Raw genomic sequence first — 14,932 nt, forward strand, 5'->3', positions numbered from 1 at the left:
TAATCACCTTCGCTTGGGATGACTAGAATGTACGGCGTGGTTATTTGTCCCCTACCTATCACCACTAAGGACCACCAGGGCCGCACATCCCACCGCCGGCGAGCGTCGGGGGAGGGGGGGGGGGGAGAAACACACAAACAAACGAGCACACAAAAAAAAAAAAAAAAAAGGAAAGAGGAAGAAAGAAGAAAAATCGTCTAAGAAAAAAAGAGCTTCGGACAACACTGAGATCAACAAATGCGGGCGAGGAAGAGAAAGGCCGAAAGGGGGCGTCGGTCGGGGGCGGCTTGGAAAACATTCAGTGAAGGGAAAAAGCAGCACCAAGGTCAAGATGCGGGGGGGGGGGGGGGGACGACTTTGTGGCTTGTTGCTGCACCATCAAATTCAACGCAGACTCAAACGGGAAAATCGCTCAACTCCGTCAATCACTTTGACTGGTTGGCAACGGCCAACCAGAGGCAGAGCCGGCAAAAAATGACCCACAAAAAGGCCCCAAGAAGCCGAGCGGAAGCGGACATTTTCATGGGGTGTCCAATATCTCAACGTTATCGAATTTCAAAGTTTAGTAGGGATTGGAACACAAATTGTGATTTGTTTGGGCCCCGCGCATACTAATATCTCACTCGGTTTCACTTTTTATCTTTGAATCCAAGGGCGCAAATGCATCCGCCAGGACTTGATCTTGATGGCTACTAGTCCGGCGTGCCCATCCTCAACCTTTCAAGCCATCTGCAGACGCTTCAAGATGATATTTCTATGAGGGCAAACCTATTACATGATGGCTTCCGCCAGGCGTTTCACAGGTGGAGCTTTTTTTTTTCCTAGTGGGGGTTTTGTGGCCCGATTCTAATCGAAATGCCCGTAAACCGGCCCAGCGTCATTGACGACGATTATCGGCATCATCTCGACGCTATCGCGTCGCCGTTGTCGTAATCATTGGCGTCGTCGTTTTTCGCACAACGCCGCGTTTTGCGCACCCGGCCACAAAGTTGAAGGGAAGACAAACGTTTTGATTGACAAGGACAGGAAAATAACATCAAATAACGGTGCCCGTCCAGGTGGCCCAGCGTCCGGCAAGCACGCCTGTGGCCAAAAGTATTTGCACGAGACTCCTCACTTTCCTTTTTGCCTTCATTGGTCATGATGGATGTCCAATCAAATAAAACCAGCTCCAAACCACCTTCAAAGCGTCACCTGGGCTCGAAACGCCCATTTTGCAAGAACGTGAAAGCCGAAAGGTTCATTTTCAACTCCAACCTGAAACTTCCCCTCTCTATTTCCTTTTGGTGTTTTATAAAAATGGGGGGAAAAAAATGGAATACGTGCTGAGGGTCAACTTCGAAACAAAAGCTTGATACAGTAAGCACGCTTTTATTTTGAAGGTGGCACCGGGGAGGATAACGAAGCTGAACCGTACGTTGGCCCCCTGCTGGCAGGCTGACGAAGTGCACGTTTTTGATGAAAACGGTCTCCCTGGCCCAGGCCGACCGGGAACGGCGCTTTGAAACCGTCACTTTGGCTCGAAAGCTGAACGCCGTCTTGAAATCCAAATTGAAAGCAAGCCCAAGTTTGGTTTGAATGTGCAAGTGTCTTTCAAAGGCCGAAGTTTATGTCTTGAAACCCGAATCTCGACCAAATGTTGACAATTAGCATTGGAGATGAGCTCCATTTTCTGCTGACATGACAATTGAACCCGTTAAACATCCAAAGAAATGAGAATCAATGGAGGAAAATGTCGGAAGTCCCTCCTCAATTGTTTGGACGGCGACGGCGACGTTAAGAGGAGCCAATTTGACGATGGTCAGCATCCAAATGCTTTTGGGCACAAGTACACGCGCCGTGTGACGCGTGCATTACTAGCATCGGCACTGCAGCCTTTTGGGAGGGGCGGTAAACAAAAACAAAACAAAACAAAACGTGGGAGGACGCTCGTACCTTTGTTGGCCAGCCGCACGCAGTTGATTTTGGTTTCCTAAGAGCCAAAAAAAAAAAAAACAGCAGAGGCGGCGTTGAGGTCACGTTTTCATTTCTGCGTCTCCGACTGAATGTCCGGAGCGGTAAAAATATGCAATGTTACATCAGATTTGGGGGCTTTTTGTCCAAATGTACGTAAATGACGTTGGCGCGGGAAGCGCCACATACGGCCCGTGACATTGTCGTCTCCGAATGGACGTTTTTATGCGTCATTAACGTGAGACAATTTACTGTGTTCAAAGTAGCTCGTGAACAAATCTGCTGAACGTTTCGATTGTGGTCAAACTCCGCCCCTTCCCTCGAGGCCTGCGGAATTTTGTCGCCTCGAGGGTGGCGCTAGCGAATCCAATTTGGAGCTTTGAACACGTTTGGCTGAGGCCGTTTTGTCCAAAACTTCCACGTTTGGGCCACTTTGCGCGTGCAATCCCAGGCCTTTCATTTCTTTCAGACGGCCTGCCGTCGTCATCGATTGGTCTTCAATTGACGACTGGCAACGTAGAACGCTGAATGAAAGCGTCTTTGGGAACTCGTGTCACATTTTCTGCCTGACAACGATCGTCTACTGAAGCATTCCTGTACTTTCATCACCAAATATCCGCATCATCTCTGCCTATGCGCTTCTAACGTCTCGTCGTAGCCGCGTAACAAATCACGCGTATGTGCACTCGTATCCGGCCTATTTCCCCATCCTGCGGAAGGCCCGACCGCGTCCGTCCTCTCCTGCGTTGCCGATGTTTCCCCGCTCACCTGCTGGCTAACTCGTTGGCGCGCTTGGAAGGAAAAAAAAAAAACAATCAAAAATACACTCGGCCACCGCCGACACATTTGCATCGCGGAGGTGTTGAAAAAGAGAACGCCGACGTCTCCTCTCGGCAACAGCTGCTCGCCTCTCGATGCCCGTAAAATAAAAAGACAAAAAGCTGAAGAAAAACATCATGAATGATGCAAAAATGGCAACGGAGGAGCACCCGAGCGCGGCAAACTCGCTGCTTTCCGACCTTTCGGCGTCGAGCCCCCTGCGGTATTTTGCCATTGAAAAAGACGCCAGCAGAAGCGCGTTTCTGTCGCTCGCATTGGTTATTTCTGGGGAAGAAATCATTTTGGGAGCAGTTACATAACGTTGGATCATTTCCCACAGCTCACGGCGCATTGGCTGAGAATCACCGCGCCGCGCCACAATTTTCACTTTTCTGTGTTCAGCGCGAGGAGGCCACGCCGCATCTTACGCCACCCGCCCAAGCAGGAAGTCGGCCATTTTTTTCGTCGCCGGCTCACCAAGGAGTCGCCGACGGGACTTACCCCGTTGGCTCTGCTGAGGGCCTGGAAGTAGATGCTGTAGCTCTTGGCGGGGGACAGCGGCGGGTTGGAGAAGCCGCCGTAGCTCTTGTCGTCGCCCACCGTGAAAGGTTGAGCCGCCGGCAGGTTGGAAGGCGGCAGCTCGGCCGCCATGTAGTACGGCGAGTCGGAGGCCGAAGCGTTGCGGGAGCTGAACGGCGCCGCGAAGCACTCGGGCTTCTCGGGGGCGGCCCGACGGGATTTGGACTTGCGCTCCTCCTTGACCACCAGCTGGTAGGAACTAAGCACACCACGCGATTACTTTGCTTTTTTTTTTTTTTTTTTTTTAGCAACGGCGCCACAGGCCAAAAAAGTGAAGGGAGGGAGCGACTGTGCCGTTGTCGAGTGTTCAGTGGAAAATCCTTCAAATCAAAAGGAAGTTACTTTGTGACTTTGTTGCCTTTCATCGGAGTGAATTGCATCCCAGTCTTATCCGCTGATCAAGTGTCATCAGAGCCAAGTGGAACAAATCGCCTTCCAAGTTGAAGAGAATCAAATCGAATCAAATTGTAACTGAAGTCAAATCGTATTGTGATTCAAATTCGTCTTCGTTATCATTTCACACTCAATCGTGTTTTGGTCCAAGTGGATTCAATCCGATTCAGTCATAATTACAGTGAAACCTGTCGTGTTATGACATTCTCACGTGATAACTGGAATGACTCATATTTTGTGGACGAATCACCGAGGAGTTTGCGAGCTGTTGACATTGTTGGCAATTGCGGAGGGAGTGAACGGCAACTCTGACTCGGATTCCGCAAGGGGGATTTGGATCCAGTCGGAATGGGACGGAATGGGAGCGCCTCGTCCCGGTCCGGGCGGGCGGCGAAAGGAACCTCGACGAAGCCACTCTGGGAACTTCAAATGTTCACAATGGTTTTTTTTTTGGGGGGTAAGATGATGTCACCATTCCATGTTTATCCAATATTTGGATAAATAAACGCAACATTTTAGCGAGTCCTCGTCACGCCCGTTAGCACAGCGCGCTCGGAACTCGGCTATCTGGTTTTCCCATTTAAATCACATGACGGACGGAATCAATTTTCTTTTCAATCATTTCAGTCTTTTCGGGACATATTTGGAGTGAATTTCATTGACGTGAGTCATATCAAACCCCAATTGGACTGAATCATGACGAAATGACGACCGGAGGGAATGGTGTCTTTTTCATAAGTGCGTCACTCACATGACGTGACCTGATCATTGCGGAGCCTCGCTCGGATCAAACGGCGTCGGAGTAGTCCGCGTCTCGATAGCTAAATATCAGTCAGGCGTTGTTGTTTTGATTGCGAGACGTACGTAAAGTACATCCCCCGCTTTGCTGCTTCCCGATTGGCCGAGGGCTCTTGAGCGGAGTCCCTCCGCAATTACAAGTAATTACAAGCAATTAGACGAACGCGTCTTGGCGTGGACCAATTTGGTCGGGCCCGCTTCCATTAAGACGTAAATTGCTGATGACCCAAAGACGGACGGGGCCCTTTTCCGCTTTTCTCGGCCGTGGATCTGTTTTCCCAGCGTCTTCTTTCCTCCCCTGACGAAATCAAAGCTGGGAAAAGCAAATGAAATGAGCTGAGCAGCGCCGCACCGGCTCACCTTCTGCCTTTGATGGGATTCGTTTGAGTAATTAGAGTGCAGAAACCCCCCCCCACCCCCACCGTTACAGAGACTGAAAAATAAACCGGGAGGGTTACACAAATAAATCCTAAAAAATGCAATGGTGAAGTGAAGCGCTCCCTCCTGTCACCTCTTCATGGATTGAATGTTGAGGTCGCCAATTCATTCAAATTAAACAACATCCTGGTGGAAATACCAAATTAGACGTGTGAGGGTGTAAAACAAACTCCAAGCAACCGACCTACCCGAAACGACCCTCAATTGACCCCCCCCCACCCCCACCCCCACCCCCACCGTTACAGAGACTGAAAAATAAACCGGGAGGGTTACACAAATAAATCCTAAAAAATGCAATGGTGAAGTGAAGCGCTCCCTCCTGTCACCTCTTCATGGATTGAATGTTGACGTCGCCAATTCATTCAAATTAAACAACATCCTGGTGGAAATACCAAATTAGACGTGTGAGGGTGTAAAACAAACTCCAAGCAACCGACCTACCCGAAACGACCCTCAATTGACCCCCCCCCACCCCCCCCTCACCCCTCGTCCTAATCCGTAACCAAACCAAACGAAGACTCATCTGAACCTCAGCCAACTAATTTAAGCAGTTCCTACAATCCCAATACTTTGAAGATAACTGGAGCCCTAACGCTAAGGGCTAACCCCGCCCCTTGTTGTAGTTGTCACCCTTGACAACCAACTCAATTGGAACCGTAATCCACGACTTACCTCAGGGATCATCGCTAGCCAAAACGTAGCTCTCCGACTACCACCGTCGTTAGCAACATTGTCATCACATCCGAAATACATCACGTGAATCATTTCAAACGAATCATTCTAAGGGAGGCCGTGAAAACTGGTGGGATTCGTTAGAACCGTTTGCCAAAATTTAAAAAAAAAAAAAAAAAATGAATTGGAATCAAAAGAAGTGCACCACCACTCGCCGTCGACCGCGCCTTGAGAATGGCTGCTCCGACCCAATCCTACCGACTGAACACACAACACACCCGCCGCCCACCTTAACCCTAAAGAGTCCGGTCCGAAACCCCGAGCCGACTCCTTTGACCCAGCAATCCCGTCCCCTCGTTTCACAAACCCGACCAAGATGAAAACATTTTACCTGATGGGCGCCCCCCGCGACTTGGCGGGCTTAAGGAGCACCGTAATGGTGGACTCGGTCTCGTTGAGAGGCGCTTCAGACTCGTACTCGGGCATCACGGGGGCTGAGGGCGAAGAAGACAAGGGGGGGGGGGCGTCACAATTCTGCAAGGCTAACCGCTAATAATCCAACGTGACACCGACGCGAGGCCCGCGGCTCGCGACGTTTTTTTGCTTTTGAAGGTCGCAAAAGCGTCAACGTTTGCTGTGGCATTTAAGCGATTAACACCCAACCCCCGACCAACAGCGTTAATTGACAATTCTTTATCTTCACGCTCCCGAGGGAGATCGACAAGACGGGCGACGGACGGCGTGACATTTGGAAGAAAAGGAAGCATTTTGGTCCCCGCCTCCTTTGCCGTCTCTTGGCAACGTGTCGCGGAGGACGACGGGCGCGCAAAGGTCGGAGGTCAAGGGCTGACCTGGCTTTGCTGTGAATCGGGATCCGATAAGAAATCAGGTGATTGGACACACGATCCTCCTAACCCACGTGCGAGTCTTCAGCAAATCTGGCTAACTGTTCCACAGCACAGAGACACTCGTGGGCCAGTTGACATTTTTCGCTCACAACGCGCCCGCCTCATAATCTCCGCGCAGAACGCCACCCGCGTAAAAGACGCCGACGCTGCGCCGCCAATCAAGAGTCCTCCGAGACTGGAATCTGCCTTGAGCTCGAGAGAAAAAAAAAAAAAGAAATCAAAAACGAGTGTTGCAGCAGACGGCGGGAGGAGCGACTCTTGCACGACGTCGATGTCGCCGATGAAAACGCCCGCTTTGGAAAATACTTTCTGCTCTGTGCTGAACTCGGACAAAGTCAGACATTTGGGGTTCGATTAACGGCAGAAGCGAAGCCGCTTTTTGATTGGCACAGCGTAAACGACTGGAGAGCCGGGTAAATATTGGACGCGTTTAGTACTTCAGGTTGTTGCCGGGACAAATCCTCGGGATCGTCTTCAAGACAAAATAGTCTGACGATTGTCATCCTTGGACCGGCTCGCGAGTACGGCGGACCGAGGCACGAACTCGAGGCGAAGACGCCACTATTTGTAGATTAGTATTGGACGCTGTTTGCGTTACGACGGGAGCCCAAACAGTGATCACGTGGCCGTGCTGAGCCAATCAAACGCTTTGTTTACCGCAAAAGAGACAAACGAGGCCACAAAGGTGGTCAATTTCCTGCAAAGCAAAGCCGACCTTGACCACTTTGCGTCGGGCTTCGAGAGCCACAATTCAGCGTTTGTTTGTTTGTTTTCTTCAGCTGCTGTGGCACTGAAAAGTTTACTGCGTGGCTTTTACTGCGGTGACGTTTATTTACGAGTTGGCTGACAATCGCACGATAAAAGTTGAGATAAAAAAGGAGCAGGGAGAGAACACACAAATAAAGAAAGCAACAGCAAAAAAAAAAAAGTTATCACAAGCATTTGGACGACGAAAAAGTCACAGTCAAAATCTGCCAACATTTTTTTTTTTTTTTATGTGCCGAAGTCGGGAATTTATTGCATAATGACTCGAGTCATCAGTTTGGTATTTTGTGCCAAGTCATCAGACTGCGCCAACGCGCTCGCTCCACCGACACAAAATGGCAAAACCTCAAATTGCCGGCGATTTTGGATCACCCGCTTAGTCGCCCGGTTGACGAGCTGCAAATTCGATTCCGGCCGATCTTCCCACAACCCCTGGAAATCTCTAAAAGGAGGCCGAGCGGGCCAGAATTCACGCCGTGGCGTCGGCTTCTCCAGAGACATTTTCTCCTGTCTTGAAAGACAAGGGCGACCGACGATCACGTTGTCGGTCGGCGTCAGGGGCTGAATTCTTCGCGCACAGACCAAAACCGCGCAAGTACGTCTTTGAAAGACCCCCGGAATAGCCATCAAACGGACACCCGGAACCCAAACGCCCGACTTCCTTTCTCTTTTCGGCCAGGGCTCCTGGACACTTTTTTTCGAGTCCCAACACCCACCGAGGCAAATTTTTCGTGACGGCGTCGCGGCGCTTTTACCTGCTATCTTGGTGGTAACGCGGGTGGTGACGGGCGGGCCGGCCCCCTTGCTGGTGGAGGCTTTGAGGGTGAAGAAGTAGGTGGTGCCCGGGTGGAGGGCCACAAACAGGTGGTGGGTCTCGTTGGTGGGCTTGGTCACCTTTCCCCATTGGGCGGTCAGGTCGGCGCTGGGGTCCAGCGAGCTCAGGCCCTTGTAAGTAATCTGGATGGAGTTGGACAAATGTGAAACGTTTGACTGGGATTGCGAGCAACTTTTCTTTCCCCATCCAGTGGCGTGCTAGCAAAACGCTGGAGCGAGACGTCAGAACGTCAGCACCTGACACGCAGAGGTGCCAATTTTCCATCGCCTTCCTTCATTTTTGTGGAAATTGACTTTGGTGGAGTGCCGCAGGCAGAACGGCCACGTCACCTTAACCTTCACCCGAACCCAAACTTGATCCCTAATTTGAACACCTCCCGCTCTAAGCCTTGCTCCGAGACTTTGGTGCGCAATCCTCCGATCTCTACCGCCCAAGATCCTTGCTTTCTCACCAGCCCAATTCCCTAACCCTCTTTGCCTAACCCTAATCCTAACCTACCCTATTCGTGACCCCAAACCGTCCTCGAACCCTAATACTCAATTGTTACCTACTTTACCGTGTGTGCCCAAAAGGAGCAACTCTTTACCTTTATCCCAAACCAAATATCTGACTGTAGTCTGATCACGTCCGACCCGCCGACAGGCGTTTGGACCGCGGTGGCAAAACGCGGCCGCGAAAGCGGCAGACGCGCTTCGGTAAAGCTCCGGCCAAAGAGAAGCGGCAGAGTTTCAGCCGCCGCCGTGTCGCGTACACGACGAGTTCAACGTCAGCCTCCGATTCGGTTACAAAGCGAGTGCGGAGGCGAGGTGGGAACGACGAGCACAACCAAAGACACCCGTGTGACTCATCCCAAAGATTTCAGCACACCTACACGGCAGGCGCTCAGCAGAAAAAGCCTGTCTTGGTGAAGCGGCGACAAGTACGTCTGAAGACGTCGGAGAACGCACCACTCACAAACAACAAGGCGCTCTAAAGGCCACGGTGCTGCCAATCCCCTGTCCAAAGACGTTCCCGTGTATTTATTTTTGGAGCTTTCTCCTCCGCGTGCAAGCATTCGTGGCCAACGAAGAGACACGCCAAAGCAGGCCAACCGGCAGAAAGCGCTTTGAGAAAGACGCGAGGCGCTCAAAAGTGTCCGTGCTAGCCCAAAGCCTAGCTTGTCAAATTGTTTTTCTCGCTCTAAGACGCGCGCGCACTCGACAACTCCGACAACGAGGTGCTCGAAGCGGCCACACCATCGTCAAGTTTCGCTCCAAAAGTTTGCCGTGACGTTTCCGGCGAGGAAAAAGAGGACCTCTCTTTGCCGCCTGACAGCGAGCCAAGCGGATGCACTTTCAGGCTGTTGCCACAGCATGCTAGCTAGCTCCAAAATCGAGCGCTGGCACCACGTGGTTCTCGATGACGCCCGAACATGCGATATTGAATGTATCGAAGAAACTTGCTTTTTTTTTTTTCTCCATCACAAGCGCATCGGCGCTCCCGGTTTGCCGTTATTTCGGGCGCGGTCGTCCCCCCGGCCTCTCCCCCCTGCGATCGGCAGGTGGCGTCGCGTGGATATAATGGCAGGCGGTAGGGATGACATTTCCAAGTGATTGGCGGGGGCCTTGGCGGAGGTCGTCTCCGAACGGTCGCACCCTTGCTGCTTTCTATTTTTACACGCAAAGACAATACGCTTTCATCCTCTTTTCCTGGCATTTAACACCCGCGCCGCTAAACAAGTCCACGCCTCTCGGGATGAAGCCTTTCGCCGATAAAAAGCCAGGGAGCGGCCATACGCACGCACGGCGGGCCGAGCCGAAGGGGTCGATTGGCGTTTAACGGCGAGATCGCGCGTCAGCTGCCGCAATTCGCCCTCGCTTCTTCTTCGGCTTTCGGCGGAGAGGCCGAGATGGCGCTCGACAGCGGCGCCTCTGCCCCGGCGTCCGACGGGACAAACCGGATCACTAAAAAGCCAAAGAAGAAGACAAAGGCACTTGCAAAGTTCCCAATTTGCCCACCGTTGCCGAATTAACGCGTCCGTGTCGCTTTCCTTGATTTTGAGATGACTTTTGCGCTTGTTCTTGCGGCCGCGTAGCCGCGTGCTAGCTCCTTTTCTCAGTCGGAGTCCCGTCGTGCCTCATCAGTGAGTTCATCAAGGGGAAATCATCAAGTATTGACATTTAATAAGACGTTGTCTTTTTAAAAGGATGAAAGAGGCCGCCGTCGTTTCCAATAATGGAGCGTCGGCCGCGGACGAAGGCGCTCGGACCCCCGGAAATCGAAGCTATCGCTCAGTGCGGTGTGTGCGTGCGTAATAAACAGTGTTTACGAGGCTGCGCCGTGGGATGCGCGTGCGGCGGCGGCGGCGGCAAGCTTATTTCACTGGATTTGTTTTGGGTTTTTTTTTTTTTTCATCTTTTATGATCGGCCGTGTTGGCTTTTATGAGCAAAAGCCGAGCAACGTACAGCGCGCGCTTCGCTCTTGCTGTTGTTTCCCGGAGAGCAATTGATCTTTTTTAGCGCGTACTTTCTTTGTTTATATGTGCCGTTAGCAGAGGCGTGATCATCACGACCCAATAAAAGCGTCGTCATCATCATCCAACAAGGCGGCGGATGCGCGCCCTCCCCCGCTATTGATTAGCAACCAGGAGCGATCTTCCCCACCGCCGCTGCATCAAACGTGTCTTACGTCACACTCTGCCATGTATTTTTTGCTTCATTTTGTGACTTTTTGAAGCCTCTCGTGGTATTTTCGTTTGTATCAAAAAGTGCACGCGTGAAGCGACTTCCTGTTCCTGCGGCACGTAGCTGGCTCGCGGCTGTCGTGTCGCGGATGTGTAACAAGCACCTCGTTGTTAGTTAGCTGCCGCCCGTCTGTCACCTGCTGCCATTTCCAGCAAACGCAGCCTCAACGGTCATCGATGAGCCTCGCAGCCTCCACCTAACGGAGGCCAACCTGTCAACCGGGCTGCGACGTATCCGCGATGTCGGCGTCGAAACGCGGATACGTCGCGTCGCTACAGAAGTGCGATACGACTGCCGTGTTCTTGTCGCGTGTCTGCCGTGTAACCGCCGTTATTTTCTGAAATCATTATTTAATGCTCGAGCGAGCCCGTCCAAACTCTTGCGAGTGAGAAATAATAACCCTGTTGAAAAAAAGACAATCAAATAAATAAACCGAAAGCCCTCGTTAGCAAATTGAAGGCGCGCAGCCGAGCCGGCGGCAAGGAGGCCTCGGCGGGCTCGCCGGGCGGCGTCCCTCCGGCGTGACGCCCACGCTTGGCTGATAAATTGCTGCTCTGACTCCTCCTCCTCCGTCCTGCACTTGTGTAACGCCGCGAGAAAAGAAAACAGCAAAACAACACAACGGATTGTTAACACGCCACACCAAAGACTGACGACCAGTTTGCTTGATTTCTACTAGCCTGAATGTGAAAACTTCCAAATCTACTTTTATCTACGTGTCACGGATTCCGTTGTTGTTGAATTGTTCTCAAAATGACTGCTTGCCACCCCAATCCGTCAAAATAGCGACGCATCCATCCGCCGCGTATTGATAGCGCGGTAACTTGAAACCTTTCACCGCCCGAGACGTTCCCCGGGGACCGGTGCCGAGCCGACCCGTTCCCTGCGACAACTGCGCGAGACGGGCCCGGACGGAGGCGCCGGCGAAAGTCGACACGGGCGTAAGTGATAGCGCGGCCTCGCCCGTGTGGACCAAAACGGGAGGCCTGAGCGACGAAATGCGGAACCTTGAAAGCCTCGCGAAATCCAGTCCGTCATTGACGGATGGAACACAACACCGAAAAAAGGAAGGAAGGAAGGAAGGAAGATTTTCGGGACACCGTGAGGAGGAAGAGGCCTTGGTTGAGGTCCTGAGCGCACTGGAGGAGGTTTTGCTCCAGAATCTGCTCGGAATTGTCCGTATTCATCTTTCCTTCCATTGCGACCTGCCATCTTGTCCCTGCAGCTGCAACCCCCCCAACCAACCAAAGTCAAAAAAATTGACTTTTAGCAGCAAAGTTTGTGCCCAAATAAAAATAAAGTTTGTGCACCAATATTGCTCTTTTCTGGCTAAATGTTAAAGGTCGACCCCCCCCCCCCCCCACACACACACACCGGCTTTAATCCTGTAATTAGTTGCAATTATCTCAAGACATTGAAGAGAGGCGGCGGATTTGCATCTTCTTCTTCCGCTGGCTTATCTCTCGTCACCATTGTCCACCTGCACTCCTCGACCGGCCCCCGTCCCCCGTCCCCCCCCCGTCCCATTGTCCGAGGACGGGGACGGGGGGTGCGCTCCTCAAAAGCGGCGAGCGGCGGGTTAAAAGGAGCGCACGGGAGCGACGACAGAAGCCTTCAGAAGTAGCAGATGATGCCTTTAATCGCACAATAGGCGCAATTATCCTCATTATCTCTAATGGGGGGCATTGTGCCCGGGGGCTCGCTCGCTCGCTCGCTCCTTTAGCGGGCCACCGTGTCGCCTCTCAAAGACGCAGCTGAAAAGGTTTCGGCGGGGTGGGGGGCTAATTAAAAAAAAGAAAACAGCGCCGACAATTCTGGCAAAGACGTGAAGGGGCGCGTCACGCAAGACGAGGGCGGCGGGCCGCCGACCCGCGGGGACCCCACCTCCTCCGCGCCCGCGACCAGCGCCGGGGCACCCCGAGGTTGTGTCCTCCACCCTCTGCTCTTCTCACCCTCCACAAACAACTGCACCTCGAGGCACCCGACCGTCAAAATCCGGAAGTTCGCAGATGACACCACGGTCATCGACCTCGTCAAAGGCGGCGACGAGTCTGCGTATCGACAGGAAGTGGCGAGACTGGACCTTTGGTGTTGAACACAGTCTAAAGACTGTAGAGATGATTGCGGACTTCACGGGGCGTCCTTCACCGCAGCGGCCCCTGACGCTGTCCGACTGTTTTGTGTCGCGACCTCGCAGTTCCGGAGAATTACACTCTCTCAAGACCTGAAGTAGGAGACCAACATCAACTCCATCCTCAGAAAAGCTCGGGAAAGGACGCAGCTCTTGTGGCTTCTGAGGAAGCACCGCCTGTCCGACACTGCGGTCATCCAAAGCCTTACCGCGAACCTCCATCACAGTCTGGTTTGGGCCCGCCACAAAAAAGGAAAAAAACTCCGACTGCGACGGACAAGCAAAACTGCTGAACGGATTGTCGGCACCACGCTGGCCGCCCCAGAAGACGTGCACGCCGCCGGAACGAGGACCAGGGTGGGCAGGATCCTTTCGGACCTTCCGCATTCCGACCACCTGCTCTTCCGGCTCGCTACGGATCAGTATAAGTCCGAACTCGCGTGCATTTGAATATTATTTTTCCCTCGGGCAATGAAGTCATGACATTCTTGATCGAGTTTTGTGCTCCGAAGTGTTTTCAAACCTTTGGACTTTTTTGCCTCAGCGGAGGACGGCACCGACCTCGTACTGGGTGATGACCCCGTTGGTCTCGTTGGGCGCCTTCCACTGCAGGAAGATCTTGTCGTCGTACGGCGTGTCGCGCAGGGACTCCGTGGGCACCGCGCCGGGCACTGCACGCACGCACAAAGACACACAACGCCGCCGTCACACGCCGGACAAGTCTGCCAAGCCGCAAACGTGTTTGTTTGCCGAAGGGGTTGCAGAATCCTTGCGAGGGCGACGCCATCTCCCGCGATGCCACGCACGCCGCACCGCGCCACGTCCCGGCTAGCCGCTAGCTACCGGCATCGAGTTCCTGCCAAGCGTGCGCGACTACCGAGCGATTTCTTCTCAGCTACCGTTCTCGGTTTCGGTGCTGTCCTCCACCTCCTGACCTTCCTGTTTCCGTCCTTCCTTACTTCCATCCAAACAAAATCATCATCCATGCAAAATCAAAATCAAAAAATAAAAAACTTGACCTAGCTAGCGACCGCCGAAGCCACAAGCAAGGCAAAAGGAGGCGGCAAGTCCAAACATGTCCGCCAACGTGCGTACTTTCAGTTCTTGTCAGTTGCTTTTTTTTTTTTTTTTTTGCAAAATGAAATTTGTTGGCAATTTCCATCTTTTGAAAGGGCGTAACGAGCGCCATCCGTCACGCGGCCGAGCTGAGGAATGTTTGAGCAAATCGGCCGCCGATTTTCACCCGCTAATTAAAAGGCGGCACCAGGAAAGGCAATTAGATGCCGTCCCGTCCCGTTTGCAGCTCATCAGTCACCAGCGTCTGCGCCGCGGATCTTGAAATTGTGTTCTGGCGAGCGTCGCTTGATTAACTTTCAGCTCAGCAAGCGAGGACCTGCTTTTTTTTTTAATTATCAAGTGGCACTTTTGCCTTGATTGATTTGGCCCAACGTTGGCGACGACGGCCCGCCCGCTTGAAAATATGAAAAATCCTCAAAGCAGAGATTTGATTTGCCATTTGCGAGGGTCTTCTTCCAGCGTTTGCCGTTCCATCCCCGGCGCGACGTCGCGTCGGCTCTAATTTCAAATCCTAATCGTGAAAGGTGAATCTTGACTTTTACTTTTGCATTTATTTGATTGCATGTTTTGAAACGTTTCGACGTGGGACCCCAAATGCTACGGTAGCGCAAATGGGCGTCGGTCTGCCTTGCTAGCGTAGCCTCGCCAAACTCGGGAACGTGTCGACGTGAAAGCAGCAAAAACATTTGTGGCTTGCAGCAAATCTTGTAGTCTCAGTTTGGCTGTTAGCCGCTGGAAGCCGCTAAAGGCAATTTCCGCGTCGCCAATGGCAAAACGCTCGCTGCCAAGTGAAGGCGCACAAAGTCAGCGAATCGCATTTGAACGTCAACCCCAGGAGTC

At 52.4% G+C, this 14,932-nt stretch overlaps 1 protein-coding gene across 4 annotated transcripts in view; it reads right to left on the reverse strand.

Annotated features, from left to right (window-relative positions):
- Window positions 1-14,932, reverse strand: part of ptprt (protein tyrosine phosphatase receptor type T) — a 78,212-nt gene that overhangs the window by 36,975 nt on the left and 26,305 nt on the right. For all 4 annotated transcript variants that reach the window (XM_061832027.1, XM_061832026.1, XM_061832025.1 and 1 more), the window contains exons 11-15: window positions 13,577-13,686; window positions 8,081-8,282; window positions 6,044-6,146; window positions 3,274-3,550; window positions 1,936-1,972 (exon numbers count right to left, since the gene is read on the reverse strand). In XM_061832027.1, the coding sequence (XP_061688011.1) occupies window positions 1,936-1,972; window positions 3,274-3,550; window positions 6,044-6,146; window positions 8,081-8,282; window positions 13,577-13,686 (729 nt within the window). The remainder of the gene's footprint in view (window positions 1-1,935; window positions 1,973-3,273; window positions 3,551-6,043; window positions 6,147-8,080; window positions 8,283-13,576; window positions 13,687-14,932) is intronic.

This window comes from Syngnathoides biaculeatus, chromosome 10 (assembly GCF_019802595.1).
Source record: "Syngnathoides biaculeatus isolate LvHL_M chromosome 10, ASM1980259v1, whole genome shotgun sequence".
Classification (NCBI taxonomy): domain Eukaryota; kingdom Metazoa; phylum Chordata; class Actinopteri; order Syngnathiformes; family Syngnathidae; genus Syngnathoides; species Syngnathoides biaculeatus.